Source organism: Oncorhynchus kisutch, linkage group LG7, assembly GCF_002021735.2.
Source record: "Oncorhynchus kisutch isolate 150728-3 linkage group LG7, Okis_V2, whole genome shotgun sequence".
Classification (NCBI taxonomy): domain Eukaryota; kingdom Metazoa; phylum Chordata; class Actinopteri; order Salmoniformes; family Salmonidae; genus Oncorhynchus; species Oncorhynchus kisutch.
This window is the reverse complement of record NC_034180.2, coordinates 22,211,252-22,228,970: the sequence shown is the minus strand read 5'-3', so window position 1 is coordinate 22,228,970 and position 17,719 is coordinate 22,211,252. Positions and strand designations below refer to the sequence as shown.

General features: G+C 45.3%; 1 protein-coding gene across 2 annotated transcripts in view; it reads left to right on the top strand.

Moving 5' to 3' along the window:
* setd3 (SET domain containing 3, actin histidine methyltransferase) overlaps positions 1-11,962 on the top strand; it is a 61,199-nt gene extending 49,237 nt beyond the window's left edge. For both annotated transcript variants that reach the window (XM_020487708.2, XM_020487707.2), the window contains exons 9-13: positions 1,935-2,009; positions 3,516-3,682; positions 7,367-7,452; positions 8,156-8,316; positions 8,445-11,962. In XM_020487708.2, the coding sequence (XP_020343297.1) occupies positions 1,935-2,009; positions 3,516-3,682; positions 7,367-7,452; positions 8,156-8,316; positions 8,445-9,140 (1,185 nt within the window). In that variant the 3' untranslated portion in view covers positions 9,141-11,962. The remainder of the gene's footprint in view (positions 1-1,934; positions 2,010-3,515; positions 3,683-7,366; positions 7,453-8,155; positions 8,317-8,444) is intronic.
* Positions 11,963-17,719: the final 5,757 nt, after the last annotated feature.

Sequence of the window (17,719 nt, the reverse complement as noted above, 5' to 3'; positions counted from 1 at the left end):
GTCTGCTTTGCTTATTAATATAAGCAATTTTAAATGATTTATACTTTTCCTTTTGATACTTAAGTATATTTTAGCAATTACTTTTCCCTTTGAAACGTAGGTATATTTAAATCCAAATACTTTTTAGACTTTTACTCAAGTTGTATTTTACTGGGTGACTTTTACTTGAGTCATTTTCTATTAAGTTATCTTTGACAATTTGGGTACTTTTTCCACCACTGCTGAAAAGTTGCGCGGCCTGAAACGGGGTCTGTTGCGCGGCCTGAAACGGGGTCTGTTGCGCGGCCTGAAACGGGGTCTGTTGCGCGGCCTGAAACGGGGCCTGTTGCGCGGCCTGAAACGGGGCCTGTTGCGCGGCCTGAAACGGGGCCTGTTGCACAACTGCACATGAACATCCTCTACCCACTGTGCGAAAGGTTTTAATTAAATTAGTTTTAAAATCCTATTTTTTTTGTTAAAAAGCTGCTGTAGATAATTGTAGATTTGAGAGAAACCACACCAGTGTGTAGATTTGAGAGAAACCACACCAGTGTGTAGATTTGAGAGAAACCACACCAGTGTGTAGATTTGAGAGAAACCACACCAGTGTGTAGATTTGAGAGAAACCACACCAGTGTGTAGATTTGAGAGAAACTACACCAGTGTGTAGATTTGAGAGAAACCACACCAGTGTGTAGATTTGAGAGAAACCACACCAGTGTGTAGATTTGAGAGAAACCACACCAGTGTGTAGATTTGAGAGAAACCACACCAGTGTGTAGATTTGAGAGAAACCACACCAGTGTGTAGATTTGAGAGAAACTACACCAGTGTGTAGATTTGAGAGAAACCACACCAGTGTGTAGATTTGAGAGAAACCACACCAGTGTGTAGATTTGAGAGAAACCACACCAGTGTGTAGATTTGAGAGAAACCACACCAGTGTGTAGATTTGAGAGAAACCACACCAGTGTGTAGATTTGAGAGAAACCACACCAGTGTGTAGATTTCCTAAGATGGTTACAATCATCTCATGGTTTTTTTTAGATTTATCCCAATCATTTGGCTTTGATTGTATTCAGTGACTGATTGTAAAGGAGCGGTAAGATCTCCTCCTTTGCGTGTGCATGTAAACTGCATCTTACGCCCCTTTAGATTTGATTTGTGAAAGCCTGATATGTAGACAAAGCGAGTCATTTAAAGACATGTAATAAAATGTCTTCCTGTGTATTCCCTAGGTTTTAGTTTAATAAGAATGGGGTTACAAGTTCCGCCGACACATTCCCACATTTTTATTGCTCGTCTTCAGCCCCACTTCCTGCAGTGTTGCTCACGGGTGAGAAATGGTGTGGGCTCGTTCAATTACCTTCATTTCTGCCCATTTGTGAACTCTCACTAAATCCGGATAAAGGAATTATTTGTATTGATATACTCATTGATTTACATATGCTAAACCAACACATTCATGTTTTGAAATAAATTTACTTGATGAGTTTTGTTCATTATTCCCTTGAGTTTGTTACCGAACGAATGGAGGATTTGATATGCAGCTCGTCTCATACTAGGAGGGGAAATATTGTACATTTGTTAGATTAGCTGGTCACGTACAGTATATGAAATAAACATGCTGTAAATTGTTTCGCCAGTCAGTGAAGGAGCAGCTCTGCACTTTAACCACCTTTTTAAATGTCTCACTGTAAAGTGTGTTACGCTTTGAAATGCACTTTGATTTGAACCAGTCCATATAAAACCAAGAGCTTTGGGCCAGAAACCTAAAAAAGGTATCTGGTTCGAATCCCTGAGCTGACTAGGTGAACAAAAATCTGTCTGTGTGCCCTTGAGCAAGGCACTTCACCCTAATTGCCTCCTCCTGTAAGTCGCTCTGGATAAGAACTAAAATGCGAATGTCACTAATCAATCCGTGAACTGCAGTTTGCCTGTTGTGTGTTTCTCAGATCACCACTGGTTACAACCTGGAGGATGACCAGTGTGAGTGTGTGGCTCTGCAGGACTACAAAGAGAACGACCAGGTGGGTCTGGGCGCCGTTTACTCTTTAGCTACGATACAAAACTAGCGTCCTGTCCAGGGGGATGTACCTCACGCAACAAGAAACAGGAGCTGGGACAGGATCCTGTGGGCCGTACTGCCTTGAACAAGGCTTACCTACTTTACATATTTGTCCTGTACATAATGTTGAGTTATTATGGGTTATGTACAAAGCGTACGATCCAATTGCATCATGGATGTGTAGATCAATTTAAAGGTGGTTGGTTCCTGACTGGATGACTGACTGGTGTCCAGTGTTGATGTTATGTCTCTCGAGTGGCGCAGCGGTTTAAGGCTCTGCATCTCAGTACTAGAGGCGTCACTACAGGCCCTGGTTCGATCCCGGGCTGTATCGCAACAGGCCGTGGTCGGGAGTCTCATAGGGCGGCGCACAATTGGCCCAGCGTCGTCCGGGTGAGGGGAGGGTTTGGCCGGGGTAGGCCGTCATTGTAAATAAGAATTTGTTCTTAACTGACTTGCCTAGTTTAAATAAAGGTATTGTTTTAAGTATGTCAGGTAGTGGGAGAAGGTCAGGCTGGGTGTGAGTTAGCTTGGCCATGCCTGACTTATTGGCTGGAGGGAGTTTCCACAGTTGTTAAATCCGTGCTTTGGGAGAGGGGTGGAGAATCGGGACTCCACCAACTTCTACAGCTCTCTCTCCTCCCCATCTCCACCTCTCTCTTTTTAGAATGGGAATTATTTGATAAGATTTAGAGACAGCAAAGTGTGTGTGTGTGTGTGTGTGTGTGGTGGGGGGGGGGTGATGGGGCGTCGAGCCTCTTGATCCTATGATTCCTCCGGCAGATGTCACCGTCCGGCCGAAGTGCCCAGAGCTCACAGAGGATGTGTCTGAAATAGCACCCTATTCCCTATCTAGTGTACTCCTTTTGAACAGAGCACTATGGTTCCTGGTAAAAAAAAGAAAGTTGTGCACTATATAGGGAATAGGGTGGCATTTTTTGGGACGTGGAACCTGCCTGAGCTCACAGACACAAACCACTAAGCTACATTCCCTCCTAAGCTTTATCACTCCTCTCTATCCCCTGCCCCGTCTCTCGCTCTCCTTTACCTCTCACACTCCTTCTGCTATCTGTAAATGTGGATGTAATATGTTGGAGCCGTACGCGAGTGGAGTGGTGTGGGGATTCTCTGTGCCCATGTGTAGCTTCCACTAGATCAGAAATGATAACATGATTATGATGGAAAATGGTGCAGAGGAATAGTGGGTGGAATGTTCACCACATTGCTTACATCCAAATGATCCAATCTACAGGAACCTTCTAGAGGTTGAGTTCGAATCGGATGATAAAGGGGAAGTTCAGCTGACTTTAGCTGCCAGCCAATGAAATACTAACGTTTGTAGTGGCATTTTTTAAATTATATATACAGTTTTTCCTGTTTTCAGGGAGAAAAACCATCTAACATTAAGTTGTAAAATACTGAACTTCCCCTTTTAATGGTGAATGACTGTTCTCTCGTCTGTCCTCAGATATACATATTCTATGGGACGCGGTCCAACGCTGAGTTTGTGATCCACAACGGCTTCTTCTTCCAGGAGAACGCCCACGACAGGGTCAAGATCAAACTGGGCGTGTCCAAGAGTGAACGGCTGTACGCCATGAAGGCGGAGGTGCTGGCTCGCGCTGGCATCCCCTCGTAAGTAGAGGCTCGCGCACGCACACAGGCATTCCCTCGGCGGGATGGAGGGAGAAAGAGGGGGTGGCGCGAGAGAAAACAAATTATCTCTCTCCATTATGTCAGAGACGGGTAATTTCAGGAGGGCAATATTTTCCAGAATTTCAGTGAATTGATCAATGTGACAATTGGCAGGACATGGCCGACCATTATTACACTGCAAACACATTACCGAGGCTCTAGTCTCGCAGCATTACTATTACATTACTTCTCTCTCTGCCCATCACTATCACAACACTACATACAGGAGAGGAGAATTTACTCTGAAAACAACAGCTGCACTGTGACATGAAGGCTGCATCACAAATGGCGCACTATTCCAGGGCTGGCCAACCGTGCTCCTGGAGTGCTTCCTGTCTTTAGGCCATCCAGGAAGGGGTTTAACATTCCTTTAATGCGGTTATTACTCTTGACCAGAGCCCGCTGTGGGTCGAAAAACGCACCCCCCACATGGTATAGAGGCCTACTCTGAGACAACACTGCAACGTTTTCTGCTGGGCCGGAACAGAAACCAGCGCCTACACCGACCCGCAAGCCTAGCCTGCCCAAGTGGTATCTCCCTCCCTCCCTTCTCTCTCTTTCTGCCTCTTATATCCTCTCTCTCCGTTACAAGTGGCACGGTTAAAACACCAGGAATATCCCGTGGTAATGAAAGATTTACTTGTAATTGATTAAGTGTATGTTAAAGATGCCTCGGGGGATCAGGGTTTGCCCTCCACTCAGCTGATGCTAAATGTGAGTGGGTCTTGGTTAACCATGGACCAGTGGTGGCTAAACGAAACATCTGAGTTCGCCATGGGCCACTAACCTCCATTAACACAAACTGTACCTGCCAAGCCCCTTCACTGAGTTGAACCTACGGGTCAGGGTTTTATATGCGTCACGCCATACAGGGATCACTGTGGACGTTTTTGTCTTTGTGAGTTTTGTATTTGAACCTTTATTTTGACAGGGAAGTCGACAGGGAAGTCGACAGGGAAGTCGACAGGGAAGTCGACAGGGAAGTCGACAGGGAAGTCGACAGGGAAGTCGACAGGGAAGTCGACAGGGAAGTCGACAGGGAAGTCGACAGGGAAGTCGACAGGGAAGTCGACAGGGAAGTCGACAGGGAAGTCGACAGGGAAGTCGACAGGGAAGTCGACAGGGAAGTCGACAGGGAAGTCGACAGGGAAGTCGACAGGGAAGTCGACGCTGAGACCCAGGTCTCTTTTCCAGCTGAGCCCCGTAGAGCGCCGCAATATACAATAAACTCATTCAACTACACATTTATATACACCTTAAAACACACTAGTATAAACACAAAAAGCCAAACCCAATAATAAACAGACACTTTATTCAGTGAAAGGTACCCTAATAACTGTCCGAAATGCCCTAGAGGCACCAACTCCTTCAATTTTGAAGTACATTGTCTATCACTCCACACGTAAAACGAAAAGCAGATCTACCCAACCCAGTGGAGATGGATGTTTAGAGTTCGCCCTCCCTGCGCACCGGTCCGGTAGCCCGTACATCTATAGGTTCACAATGAGGTAAGGTTGGGGGAAGTTTATGCAAGAGGGCTTCATAGACAGAAAACAGTGCAACGCAGCGATCTACGAGACCACGGGGGCCAGCCCACATTCTCATACAAAATGCAAAGTTCTGTACTGTACACATCGCCCGTAATAAAGCGCTATGATCAACGGCGTCCAATGGCTTCAAAACAGTGACCGCTGCATTCACAGAGCAGTGGTCACCAACCTTTTCTGAGTCGGTCACTTACGCAGTCAAAAAGCAAGCTGATATCTACTGCTCAGATATTTTCTATGTACATTAACCTCAAACAGGTTTGTGGGAATGAGGATTGGGCAGCAAGCCTAGTACATAATCACAGCATATTGGCTATATGATTGGCCTGCCAATATTGTTAATCAGACCATATTATATTTCAAAACTCGAGCGTTGATAACAAAATAGATCAGTTGGTTTAGCACCTGTGAGGCACTGTAGCATGAATTTAAATAATTAACTATTTTATTTTACCGGACTGACGGTACCTGCATCTGATGGTCAACGAGGTCAAATCACCACGTCTGTGATCTTCAGGTCGAGAAGTCTGAGCTCTAGAAGGATGCCAGAGTCGGATTGGCCGTTTAAAGAGATTTTTCTCAACCGCTCTCTCCTTCCTTTCCTCCGGTGAGACTGACCAGAGAGAGGGGACACCGTCTTCCACCTGCTCTCTCCTTCCTTTCCTCCGGTGAGACTGACCAGAGAGAGGGGACACCGTCTTCCACCTGCTCTCTCCTTCCTTTCCTCCGGTGAGACTGACCAGAGAGAGGGGACACCGTCTTCCACCTGCTCTCTCCTTCCTTTCCTCCGGTGAGACTGATCAGAGAGAGGGGACAGTCTTCCACCTGCTCTCTCCTTCCTTTCCTCCGGTGAGACTGACCAGAGAGAGGGGACACAGTCTTCCACCTTATGGCGAAACTCGAGTCGCGTCGCATCGCATCTGCCTCATGCACAAATTCATGTTGTTCCTATGACCAGAGGAAGTGAAATATTCCTTTATATTAAAATCGTCACGACGAGCTGCTAATAATCATAAAACGCAGGGCTGTCGATACTTGGCTACTCATTCGTTGCAGCTGCAGCCCGAGCATATAACAAAATATAGTGTTGAATAAAAACAGTGACAGTGCTGCATATAAACTTAAACATGAACTCACTCATAAAAACAGCATCACTTTGCTGTATTCATTGACAGTCTCTCTGTGGTCATGATTTTTAAAAGTTATTAAATCTTACGTAGGCTAGTAGCCTATTAAACTTAGCTGTGGCCAGGGTCGTGGAAGATCTGTAGCCACGGTGATTTGAGCTATTTGATTGGGCAGCGCAGTAGGTGCACTCGATTTAGTCACCGATTTGCTGGTAGGCGGAGTTTGTCTCATGGGAACACTTTGCTTACCCGATGCGCAGGACTTTTGAATCAAGTGCACCTACCGACAACAACTCAACATGATTTCTTTAAAAGAAGCGCAAGACTTTATCGTTCGTTGGCTTTTCTACAGAAATATTTGGTGTTCGACTAGGAATGTCTTGAAGATCGACCAGTCAATCGCGATCGACCGGTTGGCGACCACTGATATAGATTATTGCCATAGTCAATAACCGGAATGAATGTTAACTGAATAATTTGTTTTCTGCTGTTTAACGAAAGGTGGGACCTCTTCCTATAGAAGAAGCCAATTTTGAATTCATTTTCTTTACTAACTTTTTTACGTAGCTTTTCCCCAATCTAGACGCACAGATATTTCTAGGTGGGGACAGCCTCAATGAGGGCACCTTTCAAAAGACATTAATCATCAGATAGCTTTTTATGTGATTTGGAAAATAACATGTACTTGGTTTTACCTGCATTAAGTACCAATTTCAGTTCAACTAAGGCTTTCTGCTGAGCAACAAAGGCAGATTGAAGCTCTGACACAGCCTGATCAACTACAGGGGAGGTTAAAAGGTCCTGGTAAGGTTTATTGGTCTAGGTTTAACTAAGGTGTGTGTGTGTGTGTGTGTGTGTGTGTGTGTGTGTAATGGGAAATAGAGAAGTTGCTGTGACTGTACGGTCTTTCACGTTTTCTTTCCTCTCTTCCCTCTCTCCACTCTCATCAGGTCTAGTATCTTTGCCCTGCACTGCAGCGATCCTCCAATCTCTGCCCAGCTATTGGCCTTCCTCAGAGTCTTCTGTATGACCGAGGGTAAGACCCGCAAGCGTAAATGCTAGCATCGATTCGGGACCTTGCCTATGGATCCCCGCACGGTCACGAGGCCTGTCGCACGCTAAGGCACGATACCAGCAACGGCCGAGGAGAGGTTAAGAGTGATACCTGGACGTGAAATCCAGTTTGAAATCATACAAAGACTTTACTTGATCGAGGTTACCTGTGTAGCTCTCCAGGCAGACTAAAGCAAATGCTCAAAGTATTTGAACGATTTGAAATTGTATTTGAACCCAGGCCTGGCTAGCATACTACAGCTTCTGTAGGAGACAGGCCTCCTCTACCTCAGGCCACACAGATATATATATATATATTGTCTATTGTCTCAGGTGTGTGTGTGTGGCGTGTGAACACATTAGGCACTCAACCTCCGATCCTTTCATGTCTCCCTCTCAGGGGTAATCAAGCCTTATGTAATTGCTCCAATCAAAAGGCAGATTGGGAAGACAGCAGTTGGCTACCGGTTTAAATACCTGGGGTCTCGGCCTGTAGAATAACAGCCCTTTATCTTAACTTTAATGTTCAAGGTTTTAATTAATGTCACCAAGTTTAATTGACGTCTTTAAAAAATAAAAATGTTTAGCTCTAAAGACCAGCTGAGTTGAGCTGGATGTTTCCTCTGTGTAATCGTATTGGTCCTGACATTCTGGTTCGCTGCCATTTTAACCCCTCTTCGCCACAGATGAGCTGAAGGACTACCTGGTAGGAGAACATGCCATCAATAAGATCTTCACCCTGGGAAACACCGAGTTCCCTGTGAGCTGGGACAATGAGATCAAACTGTGGACTTTCCTGGAGACCAGGGCTGCCCTGCTGCTCCAGACCTACAAGACCAGCTCCCAGGTCAGTAAGGACAACATGGCTCACCTGTCATATTGTCTTATTTTCTCTCTTTCTGTCTCCCCCTCCCTTCCCCTCTAGCTCACTTGCTTACCCTCTGCCCAATGTCGCCCCACCTCCCTGTCCTCCAGGATGACCAGTGTGCGTTGGAGAAGCCCGGCCTCTCCTTCCACTCCCGCGTGGCCATCCAGCTGCGCCTGGCTGAGAAGCAGATCCTGGAGAAGGTGGTGGCCAGCGGCAAGGCCAAGCGCCTGCACTTCCAGCAGCAGCAGGAGGAGGGCGCTCCGCTGCCCCGCTATGAGGAGAGCGACATCGCCCTGCTGGAGAACGCCGAAGCCGACGACAAACTGCCCATCATCCTGAGGAAACTAGAGGACGAGGACGAGGAGGGAGACGACCAGGCAGCGGTGGTGGAGCAGGTGTTGGCTCAGGTACAGCAGCTGGGACACGGGGGCCCAGCCAGGGATCTAGCCCCCCTCATAGTCAACGGGGATGGTGGGAAGGTGGTGGTCAACGGGAATGGTACGGACGCTAGCCCGACGGAGGACGCTAGCCCAGTCCTGGAGGTTGGAGACGCTAGCCCGATTCAGGAGGCTAGCAAAGAAGCTAGCTCAATCTCCTCAGACGCAGGCCGAAGTGTTAGCCAAGCCAAGGACACTAGCCCTGCTCAGGAGCGGGATAATGTGGATGCTAACTCCACCATGCCTGACACTGCTGTCCCTGCAACCACCCAGGAACAGGAAGGCCAAACCAAGAACGGAGTGGGAGTGGACTTGGACCTGAGTGCGGAACGAACTGGAGACGAGCCCAAAGTCTACAGTGAATAGATGGAATCATCATCTAGCTAACCGTTATTGCAGAAGAAGAGCAGCAGTCAGCCAGTCAGTCAGCCCTTTTATATTTCTTTATTTTTGTCTCTCTAAAGTGACTCAGAAATAAAGAAGGAGCTAAGAATAAGAAATAAAAAACAGAATTTGAATTTTTAAATGGTAGAACTTTTCACTATCTGTCCATTTCGTTGGTTCGTCCCTCCTTCCATGGCTTTGTTATTGGTGCCTTTCTACCTACCAACCGCTGCCGACTGCTTGCACACTGCCAGTCAGTGTCTCCCCCATCGGCCTTCTGTCTGAGCATTAGAAGTTTGTCATTTACATGAAAAACTGGCTTTTTTTTTGTTGAGGTTTGAACAGTGCTTTACTGGTACATTGAGTTTATTCACATACAAGCTGTGAGAGAACGGTAGGGATTAACAATGGCAGGGGACGACCCTGGTTTCAGTTCCACTACTGTAGGTGGGACAGAAGGAAAGAAATTAGATTTAAATTGTATTTAATTTAGTCTCGAGCAAGCCAAAATCTCATCCTAACCCTTTACCTCTGTCAGTTTATTACTGTAGTTTATCTTAACGCTGCAATATGTGTTACTTTTTGGGAAACCTGACCAAATTCACATAGCAATGGGATTTTTAGATCTGTCATTTTCATTGATAGTAAGGTTAAGAAGTGTTAGATCAGTTCTATGTACGCTATTTCTATGTTTCCTATTCTTAAGTTTAGTTTTGAGTCTTTTACTTTCGCTTTAGTACACCAGCTTCAAACAACTGAAATACAATTTTTGGGGTTATTGATAAGATATTTCACAGCGGTTTGTTTTGTCACAAACTGAAATTAGGCAAACTGTTAGAATTTTTGAAACCAGGAAATGGCAGAGCGATTTCTGCATATTGCACCTTTTAATACACATCTAGTATAATTTCACAATCTTTTTCTCTGGCTCTTTGTTGTCTGTTTGAGATCATCACTTCCCCTCTCTCTCTTCTCGCGCTGCACTTCCTGGTTTTACTCAATAGCATTTTAAATACAACTGAAGGAAACTGCTGGCACAAAATGTCCTGTGCACTTCTTCTGGGAACAATCAGTATTTTATTTCTTTACTCAAGAGTGTGAAGTACCATTTGAAATGTAATGGAAAGGATAATATGTGTGTTGATTGAGTGAAATTTGATGGCTAAAATCAGGTGATTTGGGTCTTTTTTTTTTTCATTTAAAACTTTATTTGCAAATTGAATCACCCAAGGATGAGTTTCTGTTGTGATGAAGAATATGACTAACGCTAGTCCATATTATGAGAGCCATAAGTCAGAATGGTGACGAAGTCAAACCTTCAGCAAGACACGACAAGACGTGGTTCACACAAAGGACTTCTGCTCATTTCACTTAGATGCTGGTTTTGTAGTTCGACATCCTGAAACGGTGCAAACTATTTTTGTTACTCCTCCCTCCACACCAGAAACGAGACAAACTAACTGTTAATAAAGAGGTCTCTGATCCAATCGCTAATTTTCAACGTATGTTTTTGTTGTCTGTATTGACATCTGCTCTATGTTCAGCTTAGTTTTTTTTGTTTGTTAGCCATTAAATGGCTATCGAAACATGATGTGGAGTTTAGCTCTCTCTCTGTTAGATGCCTAAGCTCTTAAATAACTCCGTAACTCCAGTACAGTAGCTGTTATTGTCATTTCATCTGTTAGCAGACAGCGGTTCATGTCGGCACAGGGAGCTAATTCATTGGCGGCTGCATACTCGTCTCCCCCGCGCGACGGACGGACTTGAGCGGCCATTTTTAATAGGCCAGGCACAAGCAGTTTATTTTCGCCTTACTCCAAAGTGTTAGCTCGCGCTGCTTAATTCTAATTCGTCTATCTGTTCATGCTGTTACCAACCGCAAAATGAGAGTCTATTCTGCTGTATAGCGCAACTATAAAAGGGGCTCATTTTCTACCTTTGTTGAAGTATCACCATGTTTCCAGTTGCATACTGTGCTTTGTCGCACTCCGACCTCTCATCGTGGACTGGTTTGTTCCTGTATCTTGATCGACTCCCACTGGACTACTACCGCTACTTGCCATTTTGTACGATTCTCTACCAGTCTTTACCTGCTGCTTCTCTAAAGATTGTTTCCAGTTAGTGTAGTGTACAGTTACTGAGAATTCTTCCTACTGCTTTAACCAATCACGCTCTCCAAGCAATTCACAGCACCCTGTTCTATCTAGCCACAAAGTCCTCACCAGCTCGCCTCTTCGCCTGGTCCCAGGTCTGTTTGTGCTCTTGCCCAACCCCATTGCTGTCATTGTCAAGCCAATGAGTGACAAGGAGTTGGCATGATGGCACAAACAGACGAGCACTCGGGCTACCTTTACAAGCCTGGTCCAAGATCTGTACTCGGTGCTTTAGCTAACTCCTCTGACATTGATAGTTGGTGGTAAGGTTTAGACTTTTGCAGGGTTCTCGTGACTGTATGATGCTTATTGTAACTGTTGAAATTCATTGTTACTGTACATGACAGCAACTCTAGTCTCGGGGAACCAAGGCTTCTCACATTCTGTCAACAAGACCAGGTTTGAAAGGATGGCCCCACGAGACTACCCTAACCTTTACCTTAAACGCAGTGTAAGTACAGTGACAAGTTGGCACAATACTTCTTACACTGTACAACATACAGATCTAGGATCAGTCCAGCTCACCACATTGCAGTAGTTTGAGGTTGGTCCTGTGTGATGGTGACAGAAGGTTGTATTGGACAACACAGAATAGTCAAACTGTCCACATGGAAACGCCACAGATTAAAGTGACTCTAATTTCTCACCTCCTATTCGTGTACAGCCTTGTTCTTTCTTTCTCTCCTCCTCCTGCTCTCTTCTCCAAACAGCCCTTATACTCCTCCAGGAGCACAAGGTCAACATCCCTTTTTTCCCACTCTCTTTCTCTTTTCCTTTGTTGGGGAGGGAAGTTTTATTTAATGTATTTCCCCCCCCCCCTCTCTGCCCCCTGGACCTATTACGAATTTATAAAAGAAACATTATCTTGAATCATTTAATTCGGGGCAATTAAATTTTGAAATTCCCCATTCATAATGCATGGGAGCTCCAAGATAAAACCCCCCTTTTAATCCTTGAATATATTATTATAATGGGGGTGGGCAGCGGAGAGCGCGGCAGTCCTACACATGTCCAGTATTGTTAGTGCTCTCTGTGTCAGTAGCTTGCTGTAGTGGGAGAGCAGGGGGAAGCAAGGATGAGGAGGAGAGCGTGAGAGGATAGAAGGCCTGGGACCATCGACTCCAAAGTAATCCTTCGCCATGAATTATGAACTCAACTCCCTATAAATATACAATGGCAGCCACCACAGCCCAGCCCAACGCTAGGGCCCATTGTCATGCAAGTGTTTATTTACCAATAGCATCCTGTGTCCTGGTCTGAGGTGGGGGTGGGAGAAGAAGAGATGGAGGTTTTGGATGGGTGGTGGAGGATAGGAGGGGGGATCAGGTGATTGCTCTGGTTGGGGATAATGGGGTCATGTGTAGGGAGCATGTCATCAGTGCAATTTTAAGAGAAGGTTTGAAACACGGAGTTGAAACGTGCTAAATGTCCTACAGTGTAACATGGCTGGTGTACAGTAGAGGGCTGTGTGCTGCAGTAACGGGTTCTGCCTGTGTTCACGTATCTGGGTTATCAGAGGGCCAGTGGAAAGCCTCTTTTCCAGGGTCCTGATCAGCTGACTCGGGGCAGAGGTCATAGTTCAAATGTCGCAGGTGGCGGGCCCTAATTCCATCACTTTTTCAGACCCCAGTGTGACAAACGCACTCACTCACCCATACACAAACGCATGCATGCATTCATACAGACGGACACAAGAACACAGACACTCAACACTCAGGCATGCACATTCACACTTGAGACATTGCTTGTATGTTACAGTATCACACGCACACAGACAATTGACTCCACGACGGAAACCGGTTTACTGTTTGCACTCAGGGTTGTGAGTCTATTGCGACCACATGAGTAAGAGATGATAGGATTGTACCGCGCTAAAAGCACAAGCGACTGCTCAGCCCACAGCGCTTCTGTAACCAGTTCCACTACTGCTTATCAACCGCTGTCTGTCCACGCTTACCGGTACAGTTTGACTAGAGGTTAACCTGTAGGTAATTGTCTCACACACACACAGTGGTTTACAGTAGCTACGTGTTCAAATTGTATTTATCACGCGCCGAATACACCTAAAGGTGAAATGTTAACTTACGAGCCCTTAACCAACAATGCAGAGTTTTTTTTTTTTAAAGAAGATTTTTGCTAAATAAATTCAAGGAAAAATAGTAACACAATAAAAAATAACTACTATATGTAAGGGTTACCGATGGAGCTCTGTGAGAGAACAGCATAATGTTATTGTCTTGTGGCTTAGACTCCCTTAACCCACCCCAACCTCGTCCGAAATTATTGGCACCCTTGATAAAGATGAGCAAAAAAGACTAAAATAAATTATACAAATACTGAGCTGTATTGTATGCTATAAAACTGGAGAAATTATAGTATTTTATACTAATACAATTGCTCAGAGAAAGATAGTATTAAGTGATAAAAAAACAACTCAAATATAGGGCTAAAGATGATTGGCGTTCCTGTTTTCAGTACTGCATCACCCCCTCCCCTTGCGAGGATAATGACACGGAGCCTTTTCTAAAAGGTTTTATGAGTTGGAGGACACTTTGGGAGGGATCTTAGACCATTCCTCTGTACAGAATCTTTCCAGATCCTTGATATCGTTTGTCTGCACTTGGACTGCCCTCTTCAATTCAATCCACAGGTTTTCAATGGGGTTCAAGTCCGTACACTGAGATGTCCATTACAAAATGTTGATTTTTGTGGTCAATTAACCATTTCTTTTTTAAATGTATTTAGTTATGTATGCTTGGGGATATTATTTTGCAGGAAGATCAACTTGCAGCCAAGTTTCAGCCGCCTGGCAGAGGCAACTAGGTTTTTGTCTAAAATGTCCTGGTACTCTGTCAAATTCATGATGCTGTTGACCTTTAAGGGCCCCAGGACCAGTGGGAGCAAAATGGCGCCATAACATCAAACATCCACCACCACGTTTTGCAGTAGGTATGAGGTACTTTTCCGCATATAATTATGTTTTTTTTTACGCCAAACCCACCACTGGTGTGTGTGGCCAAAGAGCTCTATTTTCATGTCAAATCAAATGTGGTGGGGGATAGAGTTTGGTGCTATCCCCTACCACTCATCCCTCCTTCACCTCATCCCAAACTCTGGAACGACGCATCCCAACCCCCGTCCGTCCCCCCCCATCCCGTAGCATGAGTGAGCCTGCCTGAGCCTGAAGGCAGCACCAGAGCTCATAATGGAAGTGTCCATTTATTATTAAAGAGGGGGGGTTGGAGGGACTCTGGCCTAGCGTGACCGGCCCGGTTTGGGTCTCCATCTGCCTGCCTTATGGAAGTGACATGTGGAGAAAGTGATTGGCAAGTAGAGGATTGTGAGGTGAAAAGGGTGTGAATAATGTGTGGGAGAGAGGGAGCGGAGTGCCTGAAATGCAAGAAGAGGGAGAGTGGGTAGGTACGCCCCCCCCCCCCCCCCCCCCCTTTCCTGTTTTAAGATTTAAACAGGTGAGATGATACCTACTACAGTAGCAGATTCACCGCTGCGGTGTTCGTTGTATGAACACAGATAAATCGGGATGGAGAGAAGGGGCAACTTGGGGATTCCAGGAATGAATTGAACCTGGTGGAGGAAGAGAGGAAGAGGAAGTGATATCAAGATACACTGCATTCCAGTTTTGGGTCCGATTTTTAATTTAGTCAATTGAAATAGAGATGCGTGACGATTCGGTTTCTGTACACGAGTGTCAACCAAGTATCTCTCTTGATCGGTTCGCATTGCACTGTGTCTCCTTCTGTTACATGGACACGGAAGAGCTCACACACATGCAAGCAACCCTATGCTCCCTCTCTGGTGGAATGAATGGCCACCTTCCCAAGTTGCAGGAGTTGGAGCTGATTTGGTATTCCTCCACAGCAAGCTGCATTTAGTCCTTCGGAGTCTGCTGACGCACCCGTGCATCAACCTAATTAACGTAAACATCTTTCGGGTTCAGCAGTGGTGGAAAAAGTACCCAGTTGTCATAGTTGAAGATGACTCAAGTGAAAGTCACCCAGGAAAATAATACTGAGTAAAAGTCTGAACTTGATTCCTTATGATTTATTTACTTTTTTAAAATAAATGTTTGGGGCATTTATGAATGTGTTATTCTATGCGTTTCTGTGGGCTATAGTAGTAAAGGCCAAATTTCAATATTTTTATCAAATAATGTTAAAATAAAATTGTTTACATACAGGGGTCCTATAATTCCAAATCAAATAGCTTAATGATCCATGGGATGAGTTATTTTACAACAGTGAAACCACTGCATGTATAATAGATGCCTTGTCTTTGCTAATGCAGTGGGAATGTTTAGAGGGGGAGGGGAGTCACACAGAAGTAAGGGGGAGTGAGTGTGGTGTTGGTGGTATGACCATAGAGAAAGAGAATTAGAAAAGAAACAAGGATACGAACAGAGGGTGACAAAATAGGCACGGGGGACAGAGGTAGAGAGATGGAAGAGTGGATGGAAGACTGATGAGAATGAGAGCCCCCAAAGCACGCTGGTCCTGGGGCTCTGTTCACAAACAGAACCCACAGAGCCCCAGCACAGCTACCCAATTAGACGCAACCAAATTGTGAGAAAACAAAAAGATAAATACTTGACACATTGGAAAGAATTTACTAAAAACATTAGAAAGAATTTACAAAAAAAACCAGAGCAGATGCAAAGAAGTGGCGGGCTAGAGAAAATGGGCCTTTGCAACTCAGCTGAACGCAGATGCAAATGGCAGAATACCTGACCACTGTGAATGACCCAAAAGGAAGGACGTCTTTGACTATGTACAGACTCAGTGAGCATAGCCTTGCTATTGAGAAAGGCAGACCTGGCTCTCAGCAGAAGACAGGCGATGTGCACGCTGCCCACAAATTGAGGTGGAACTGAGCTGCACTTCCTAAACTGCCAAATGTATGACCATATTAGAGACACATATTTCCCTCAGATTACAGAGACTCACAAGAATTTGAAAACAAATCCAAGTTTGCTATACTCCCATATCTACTGGGTGAAAAACCACAGTGAGCCATCAAAGCAACAAGATTTGTGACCTGTTGCCACAAGAAAAGGGTTGTTCCTCACTGGTTGCCATCATTGTAAATACAACCTATATTTATGTTGATTTATTTGACCTTTTGTACTTTATCTATTTGCACACCATTACAACACTGTATACAGACATATGATATTTGTCTAATATTAGTGTAATAGTGTAATGTTTACTGTAAATTGTTTATTTCACTTCTTTAAAAATATATATTTCACTTTGGCAATGTAAACATGTTTCCCATGCCAATAAAGCCCTTAAATTGAAATTGAATTGAATGAGCAGAGAGAGGGAGTCAGGGTGAGATTGAGAGAGAGATAGAGATGGAGACAGAGGGAGTGAGATGGATACTGAGAGAGAGCAGATGAAAAGAGATGGAGGGCTAGAGAAAATGGGCCTGTGCAACTCAGCTGAACGCAGATGCAAATGGCATGCTGATAAGGGCCCATAAATCCAGAGTGTGTGACGTCTCTCCCTCTGCCGTGCTTCCCCGCACCGCCGCCCCACCTGCCCCGACAGAAACACACTCAGGTCATCTGTCTGTACACCTTCCACAGACCCCCCCCCCCTCCCCAAACAGTGAGACACCCTCTCACAGGAAAACGAGCGGGCTGTAGGAGAGGGTATGGAGGGGGGCCAACAAAATAATCTCAACATTCAACCAGGATAGGTGGACTGACTCTCACAGTTGTCCTCTCATCCTTTCCTTTTTTTGTTTTTCAAGATTGCTCCTTCTCCATTATCGGGTTGAGCTGTGCCCCAGAAACACACAATGGAGAGGGGAGGAGTACCTAAGGAGAGTGTGACTGTGAGAGAGAGAGAGACCCCTATTCTACAGGTCAGAGAAGGAACAAATAAATGTGTTGGGCACAAGGAGCGCGGCTGGAGAGGAGGGGGGAAGGGAGGAGGGGGGAGCGGGTGGGGAGAGCGCACGGCAAGCCGACAGCTGATGAATGGCCGGGCAGGCTGTAAGTGACAATATGCAGACAAGCGAGATCATTTGCAAATGGATGCAGGGAGTGAGGGGGATAGAGAGAGAGGGAAAGGCAGGGGAGGAGGAGAAGAGGGGTGAATGGGTTAACCCTATCCAGGCCCTACCATCCTTCCTTTCAAGGAGAAAGGGGGGAGGAGGAGAGCTCCCACCTGCCCAGAAGAGAAGGCTCATTTGTTTGTGTTGATGGAGAATTCTCTCTGCATTGGGCTGCATGCATGCAGAGGAGAGACTAACTTAACTATAGGCTAACATAACAGTAGACTAACGTTACTTTAAACAAACATTACTGTAGACTAACGTAACTGTAGACTAACGTAACTGTAGACTAACGTAACTGTAGACTAACGTAACTGTAGACTAACGTAA